The sequence below is a fragment of the Papio anubis genome, chromosome 5 (genome assembly GCF_008728515.1).
Source record: "Papio anubis isolate 15944 chromosome 5, Panubis1.0, whole genome shotgun sequence".
NCBI lineage: Eukaryota > Metazoa > Chordata > Mammalia > Primates > Cercopithecidae > Papio > Papio anubis.
The window spans coordinates 154,562,552-154,571,650 of record NC_044980.1 but is presented as its reverse complement, the minus strand read 5'-3'; the positions used below and the strand labels follow the sequence as shown (position 1 = coordinate 154,571,650).

The following is a 9,099-nucleotide window of genomic DNA, read 5'->3' as shown; positions in this document are numbered from 1 at the left end:
TTTTTTATGAGAACCCAGAAATCAACAAATGTGATGGTTCAGTTAGTTTATGTTGACAGTTTTATTTGAATAAATCATTCTGTTGGAGGATTTTTAATTGTGAGTTTTTATAAAGTTGTGAGTCATTACTAGGGAATATGTAGGTTTTATTTGTTAAGATACAATTTATGTTGTTCTGGCAAGACCATCATCTAAAACAGAAATTTTGTCTCATGTGGTCTGTTGTGTAGAAACCAATTATGGTTTTATGCCTATCATTGAAATGATTTTTCTATTGTCTTTTGTGTGATTATAAGTATTTTTTTACCTTGATGTGACTGATTATGGAAACCTTAAGGAATTTAAGTTAAAATGAAAAGTATTAACGATGTAACAACTTTGGCTACATACTGAGAGTCACCAGGACAGCTTATAAAATGACAATGATCAGATGCAACCTCAAAACAATTAAATCAGTGTCTCAGGATAGAATGGAAAATGAATTTCCTATGCTATCAATACATATGAGCAAATTCCATGATCATTTCAGCATTTTCATTCTCTTATGTTTATATTTCATAAATTTCAAAGTGCTACCAGTAATACCAGAAACCTGGTGTTTAATTCATTTTTATATTATAAATAATTTTTCTAAATCATAGTTTAGGATCATACTATTAATATTTTTTAGTCTCTTTCTAGTGGTCTAGATTCCTGCTAGCAGTTGGTACTTTTAGGTGCTTCTAATGTAAAAATGCATTAAAACAGAACAATGAAAAGTCCTTTCAAAACATGAAAAGAAAGTCAAGTATTCCATTTTATTATTGAATAATGTTAGCTTTATTATTGTAGTAGAATACAGTATGACATAAAATTAAGAGCTTTTGCTAAACTCCGTAAAGCAACACATGCATCTGCCATAAACGACCTTTGATTCATGTTAGGTTTTATTGCCACTTCACTGCACTAAAGTGCAATAAACATTCAGTGTCATCTTTTAAAAAAATTTCCTGGGAGTAAACAGGAACTGTCCCCTATAAGAGTGTATCTTTATTTTCAAGGAAGACTTAACTAGTACTACATGGTTTAGCAAAGCACTGTAGAAAAGCTACATAGAATAATTTGTTTTTGATAAACTTTGCAATCATTTATACAGTAGAATACTATCCACATATACTAACAAACTGAGAAGTGATAGAAATGCAGTCATTGCATAGCAGGAAGCAGACTAATAAGAAATATTCACATCTAAGGAGCAAAATACAGACCGAAAGTTAGCCATGAGAAGTCTGGAAGGTAAAATGCTCTCAATAAACACATTAGGATAACGCCGAAAAATAACAAGATAAACAGCAACACAGAAGTTAGAGCCATAATTTATTTTATTTTCTATACACAATATCTACACATGATATTGGTGGATGAAATGTCTTTGATTCAGCCTTCATTGGCCTAGCTTGTGAAATTTAGGCAGGACCAAATCAAACAATGAAGCACATGTAAAAAGAAAAGTGTGTTTAGGAAAACACGGTGTATTTTCCTATATCATTGGATAGCAGCTTTTTGAGAAAAACATTGCTCAAAACTTGGGTTTGGATCCCAACTGTCTTATTTGGCAATAATGCTAACAGGTTTATGCTGTAGTATTCTAAGTGTGTTTAGACCGTGACTTGTGGATTCTGAACACTAAATTTAAATATCTTTTAAACTCTATCAGACAAAAGGAGACTTCAAAAATACCTTCTGCATAAATATTTATCTCTAAAACATCTGGGCAGTAATGAAACAGACTAGAATTTTTATAAGGAAGTATTAATGGACCTCTTTTATTTAAAGCCCTTACATAGTATACCTACAAATATATTGCTACAGTATAAATGAAATGTAATAATATTACTCAATAAAAGCTATTTTCTGTACATTCTTTTATGTATTTTATATTTAATGCTACATATGGTACAACACTTATTGAAATAGTTGGTGTTAGCAAATATAGCATAATATACAGATCATTTTCTAGTTCCAACTAATGCTTTCCATTTTCTTTCTATATTACAATAGCCTAAAATAGGGAAATGTATGGCATGACTTGAACAGATAGCAACTGATCACTGTATACTAGACAACAGTTTGGAAATTATAAGTTTTGTCTACGTAAGTGGACTTCATACCCATATGTTTTAAGTTCCATGTGGTTCCTACTTGCTGTTCTGTTCTTAAATGCAGGTTCTAAATGTATTTCCATAGCATTTAACAACATTCTAACAGCTAAGAGCAGTGATTCTTACACAATATTTTAAGAACACAATTTTAAAAAAGTAAAAAATGTACAATCTCATGCTGTATATTTACATATATCTTTTATATATTCTATTTTTTGTTTGCTAGTCATAAATTTCAATCTAAAGCTTTTAATGTAGTTATATAAAAGAATACATTCAACAATTCCAGAGCTTGCAAAATATTTTTGCCCCTCTAAAAACATCTTCATAACGAGAATTAAGTGAGTGTTGGGCTCATGTGCTATCTGAAAATAGGGTGAAAAAGGGAATATTTTTAAATTATTTTACTTTAGTTTCTATTGAGTATACATGTCTGTTAAAATTATTCTTCCTTGAGTCTAGCGGTAAAAGCTCAGATGAAAGTGAAGAAACTTGTTTAAAGCATTTATCTTCATTGGACTAAATGTGCTCTACAATGAGCAACCGCACCTTTGCCTATGAAAGTTCCATGAATTTTAAAATAGCGTTTTATGACAAAATAATGCGTTAAGCTTTTTTTTTTTTTTTTCCAAAGAGAAATAATGGGGATCTTCAGCTTTGGAAACAAAATGTTAAAGCTATACATCAGTTTAAAAAGCAAAACAAAAACATAAGCACACCATAGTGTAATAAAGACATAGATTTTTTTAAGATTTTTCTTCATGAAACATTTATAATTTATCCTTTTAAACACCTTCACATAAAAATATTTTTGACATATACAGTATCTTTTTTTTCTGAATATTTGGAAATATATATCTACAAATGACCTAGGGGTTATAGTTAAGTGTTATTTTTTTTTTCTACTTTTTCTTGTATCTTGGAACCGTCTTGCCCCTCTTTTCTCTCTCATTCTGTCTCCTTCTGACATGACTTTGCTCTTTCACTTGCTCTGTCAGAATCCTGTCTCCAAGCTGCATAGTCTGCTTTGCTCCAGACTGCCAGACAGGGGTCTCTTGTTCTTAAATGAATTATGAAAATAAGGAAACTTTCAAATTCTTTAAGACAGAGGCAATAAAGCAGATGGGAATTACTGCGTTGAGAACATAAATAAATTCCCAGTGCAGAGGACTGAACAACAGAATGTGAGTAAAAGATCTATTGATGTGGTGTGGGGGCTTTTAGCTGAGGCTCTCTGTTTAAATACGTAGCCCAGTAGACTAAGTTAAAGATTCCAAATAGCAGCGGGAAGGCTATTCTTGACAGTCGGTCAATTTTGCTGACACTGTTAAAGGTTTTCTTGGGTTCTGGTGGTTTTGTTTCGGGCTTGACCTCTTTGGGTTCTATGGTTGCACTTTTAGCAATGGTGGCTAAGCCTGGGTCACCCCTGGCCAAATTAGGGGTGTAGCTGGTTGCTGTTGGAGCATAAGTGTTGTTTTTCTTAATAAGAGGATCCTTTACTTTCTTTGGCTGTAGAAAGAAAGAGTAATGCATTTTGTTTAGTAAATAGTGAGAAGCAAAAGTATAAGTTGCTGAGCAAGGTGGCCCTAATTTTGCAACCTAAATCTGTGCCTTATTTAAGAATTTAAAAACATAATGTATGCCTGTCTTATTACAATAAATTAAAAATGTAGACAGTATTTAATAGCCTTTTGTCATCAAGAAGTGCAGCACCTTAGATTTTATCAAATATAGTCAATGTTACCACTATAGAAGATTTTCTTATCTAATGCATTTGTGTAACTATGGGATGAACACAGTTAAAACAATTTATTTACTATAGAACTTCTAAGCCCCTTTAATATGCTGTGACCAGGAAATACAGTATGTAGCAATATTCAAGAGGGCATCAACATAGAACTGAATTTTCAGGGAGTATCTTAAGCAACTAATATTCGGTAGAACCAAGTTTCAGAAAAGCTGCTGTCAAGTGACTCCTTCTAGATTATTTCTAAACATCTTAAAATCTCTTTGTCTCTGTCTTTGCTCTTCGTCATAGCATCCCAAAGTTTACTTGCATTTTGACATGCTTGTTCTTCAAACCCCACAAATACAGTTATCCTCCCAAGCTGTGACATAAAATCCATACTGTGTAATAGGTTCTAATTGAGGGAAGCAGCAGTATTCTCAACTTGAACATTTTCTACCATGAGGCATTTCTTGGTCATTTTCTGTGTGTTATGATCCCTAAAGCATATGTCTATTTTGGAAAGAGAAAATGTGCCTGCCCTTGACTTTGCGGAGAACTAGGGATGGTTCATGTGGCAAACTTAATTTAATTGAGTCATTATGGTTATACATTTATGACCAAATGATTAGGCTCAGAAAATAACCAAAAGAATATAACTTTCAAGTTACAAAATTATAATGCACTTGGTAAATAAAGGATTTGAGTAAGTTTATTTGCTCCTAATATTAGGTTTATCAAAACTGTTCTCAAATCAAGAGAAACCACAGGAAAGCATATTTGACTAGAAATGTTTGCCTAACTATCCCTCCTTTATCTCCTCCACTTTATACATCTATTCACCTGAATGACCTCTCCCTTTAGCAATAACGAAATTATCATGGCACTTAATTGTTTATGACATAAGAAAAAAAGAATCCTTATTATTCTGCATACTCCATCCAAGACCACAGACCCAAACATACCATTTCATAGGTTTAAAGAGACATAATAGTGATGTACTACAGTGACTATTAAAGGATTTACCTTTTCTGGAACCACACTTTTGCCATCCCATGCATAACCTCTCTTGGTGAAATAGTTTACTGTGGCAAACTCAATCAGAGCTGAGAACACAAAGGCATAGCACACTGCAATAAACCAATCCATAGCTGTTGCATAAGCCACCTTAGGGAGGGAGTTTCTGGCACTGATGCTTAGCGTTGTCATGGTGAGCACAGTTGTTACTCCTGTAAGGGGAAAAAAAAAACCAAAAAACAAAACAAACCATACGTGATGCCAGTTCATACTATGAAATTTCACCATGATAGGACAGCCTACTTGAACAAAAGGAAATCAACAGTATCATGACAGAATTTGGTTTCTAGATCATCTTATTTTGGTTTGGAATTGACAAGTCTTAATTTAACTCCGGTGTGGTCTGCGATTCATGGAATGGCAGCACTGAGGAAGATATCTTGTAGGAATAAAATTGTCTGCTATTGAGGTGCTGTTAAGAAAATAGTAAGTTCCTTTAAATTAGCACTTTGAACATGGGTGTCCTGGGTAAGGCAAGAAATAATATTCCTCACTGAACCTAGTTCTTGATCTAGAAATCACAGATCTTCACTGCCTGTGATCCACAAGCAACTTCTGGATACTCAGCTCTGTTTAATATTCTATGTGCCCCAAATATATAAAACAGGAAGCCAATAACTTTTTGATAATTTTTAGATAATTTAACAATTTGAGGATAATTGCCACATTATTGACTCATGGTTTTACACTATCTTTCCTGATTCAAAAATAGCTACACTTTTAAAGAAATTCCTAAATCTGACATATATAGATAGAGACATGTGTGTCTCATATACATACACATATACACACACTCACATATATATAATAATACAGTTTATGTAACTTGCTAGAGAATACACAGCTAAGAAGTAGCAGTACCAACATTTGAACACAATTGTTCAAATGTTACAATCTTTTTTTCTTTCTGATAAGGCTGCCTCATCTTTCCTACTCTGCAAATCCACCCCTAGTGATTAAAATGTCCTCTATTCAAAGAAGTTTTCAAGTTAGCCCATTTTGATTTACTTACACAATTATATAAGTTAGTATGAGAAAGATGATACCCTCTAATGTTCACTTACCAAATACTGTCAACCTGCTATATGTAATGCACTATACTCAGTACAAAAGTATAATGCTGTCAGGTTCCCTTTAAACCATTTGAAAATGTTTAAAAAACAGTTCACAGTTACCCATTCAGGGTGGATCAGGCCACGTATTTTAGAAATAATTCTAACCTCTTCCAGTGACTAGTCTCAGCCCTACCACTTAGCTCTATGACCTCTGCTAAGTGATTTAACTTGTAGGAATCTCTGTCCCCATATCTATAAAAGGGATGACTTGTCTTTCATTCTCTCCAGTGTCTATACCATTGCTGAAATTCTAGGAGAAGGACATTTTTGCTCACTCACTCAAAAGACTATCATGAGGATTAAATGCAATGACATGTAAATTCAAGCTCCTGAATTTACGTGTCAATATTAACTTTAGCAAATATTAGGGTAATTAAAATTCAGGGCAACCGAATTTCAAATCCCTGTTCTATAACTGCTGAATGACCTTGAGAATATGGCCTTAAAATCCTGAGCTTCTGGGGTTTATCAAATTTTTTTCTTGTAAGTTGATTTAATAAGTTTAACTCGGAGGGCTATTATGAATATTAAGTAAGGTAATGCAATGAAGTGTTTAGCACTTAGCCTGATAATAAGGGCAAAACTAATGACTATTATAATTGACAACTTTAGACTTTTTTGATAAATCTCTACTACAATAAATTCAATTCTTTAAAATAAATTTGGTTTATGTAGTCAGCTGTCAGAAGTAATGTGGGAATGGGTATTTTTAAACCAAATGTGTCCATAAATTAAGAGCAGTTAAGAAGATTAACATAAAGATACAATTTGTGCCATAGGAAAATACAATTCCTGTTATAGGAAAAGAGAAAGAACATAGATTTGTTGAACAGCTTTTAAGTTCCAAGTACCGAACCTGACAATGTATATATTTTATTTTATTTGTCTCACTTTTAAAAACACAGCATTACTTTCCTTTTCTTGTACTTTCATTTAACAGACAACTGAAGCTCCATAAGAGGAAGTAAATTTGCCAATGCCATACAGCTGGTAGGTGGTGAGACTGAATCTCAAACTTGGATGTATTTGGCAGCAAAATTAAGTGACCACATTGCCTCCAAATGAGAGACAGCATGGAAAACCAAGAATATGGTCTTTTAAGGCGTAAGATAGACTGCAACCTTGTTTCATTCTGGATGTCTTTTAATAAATGGTTATACTAACAAGTACAACTTTTGTTTGGTTGGTTCTTTTATTCTTTTTAAATCCACATGATCCTTCTAGGCATCTCACAGAGCTCAGGAAAAAAAATGTGCTGAGTTCAAACTAAAAAACATAGAAACGTGTACAAAATAAATGTTAAAAGGTGAAAAGTCTAGAAAATTGTATTCGTGACTCTAGTGAACTTAAAATATTAGAAACATAAAACTTGAAACACAAAAATACTTGTCACAACTAAGTTTACAAACATATAGTTATGTTCATCAAAGGCCATGAGTCTGTTGAGGTATAAGATTGCTGAAAAAGTTAATAGCAATATTTTCTGACCTACACCATCTGAAATGCTGTAAATAATTTTCAAATCAAAAGAGTAGAATTTGTTGGTGTGGGAAGGGGAATATCACCTTTTAAAATAACCTTTTTAAATATAGTGTTGTACTCAGACTGCAAAACTAAAATAAAACAAAACATAAATATGTCCTGCGTTTTTTTTTTTAATTTCCTGGTGAGAAAAAGGCATACTCACACAGATATAAGCATCTTAACAAGACTTAGTCTTCAGCGACTTCATTGCTAGTTCATATTGACACGTGGTAATGGGAAAGAATGAGTATGCAATGAACTGTTCTTTTGTTCTGCAGCTGCAATTATTCTGAATATTAATTTAGCTATATGCTTAGGCTATTGTCAGAGCATGACTTGGTGTTTGCCAATCTAGAAGCATATTGCCAAGTTCAGAAGAAAATACACGTTTCTGTTACTTGTAGCAGAGTCCTGGTTTTTTTTTCTGAGATAACTGATTTTTCATACACTACATATTATTGAAAGATGATATCATAGGCATTTCTTCAGGTGAATAATCCTCAGTTTAGACTATAAGCTTCTTAAGGCTTTTATCCTTTAGCACAGCTCTTAAAAACAGCAGGTGCCTAGTTGATATTTGTGGAGTGAACCTTGATAATTGCACCTTTAACCAATAAATATGTAGTTGTGATTTCCAAATGAAGTTAACCACAATACTCCCATTTCAATTATTTTCATTGCAGCAGGATAGCTCAGAGGTGATGATACAGCATTGTTATTAGGCAAACACACTCCAGAGCTAAATGCTAGGGTCTTAGTTCTGGCTCCATCTAATAGCTCCTAACTATGGGCAGATTACTTAACCTGTTGTTTCTTAGATTTCACTTTTAAAACCGGAAAGAATAATGGCAGACAGAATTTGTTTTATGGTTAAGTAATATAGGCTAATTGTATAGAATAGTGCCTAGTATAAAAGTATTTGATTTTGTGATTACTCAATTTTAAGCTTCAGAATGCAATTTTTGTAAGGAGAGTGGTGGTTTGTGTTCAGTTCACTACTGCATTCTGTGTCTAGAAGATATTGTATTGGAATCTTTCATTTTTATCAGTCTGTAAAATACAGTTGAGATAGTATACTGGGATATAGGCAGGAAATATCTTTTCATATCAAATGCACACTCTAAAATAATGCATAAGGAAATAAGTTTTCATATTAGTAAAAGGTTGTTTACCCTTTAAACAATACTCAATTATATTTCTTAACTTGAAGCATGTAGGTCATTAAAAATGTCATAATAGAAAAAATGAATGCATGTAACTCTACAGAAGCGCACACATCAGGTAAAGTGACATATTCCCGTACTGATACAATGGTCATTAATTAGCTCTCCCTACTTAAAGAAACCCTGCTTTTTATTAACGTAAATAAGTAGTTCTGCTGATATTTTCTAAGCTTCTCGAATAACTCAGTGACTCATGTTATATATCCTAAATATATTATTTAAATATTAAGTTTTTATTTATGTATTTTTAATGTTATGCATTTTGTGCCTGATTCACATCATTTTTATCTCAA

The 9,099-nt window shown here is 32.8% G+C and overlaps 1 protein-coding gene across 5 annotated transcripts in view; it reads right to left on the bottom strand.

Moving 5' to 3' along the window:
• Window positions 1-795: 795 nt before the first annotated feature.
• GABRA1 (gamma-aminobutyric acid type A receptor alpha1 subunit) overlaps window positions 796-9,099 on the bottom strand; it is a 55,934-nt gene continuing 47,630 nt past the window's right edge. For all 5 annotated transcript variants that reach the window (XM_003900472.4, XM_017960106.3, XM_009209526.3 and 2 more), the window contains 2 exons: window positions 4,894-5,096; window positions 796-3,650 (listed from right to left, as the gene is read on the bottom strand). In XM_003900472.4, coding sequence (XP_003900521.2) covers window positions 3,339-3,650; window positions 4,894-5,096 — 515 coding nt within the window. In that variant the 3' untranslated portion in view covers window positions 796-3,338. The remainder of the gene's footprint in view (window positions 3,651-4,893; window positions 5,097-9,099) is intronic.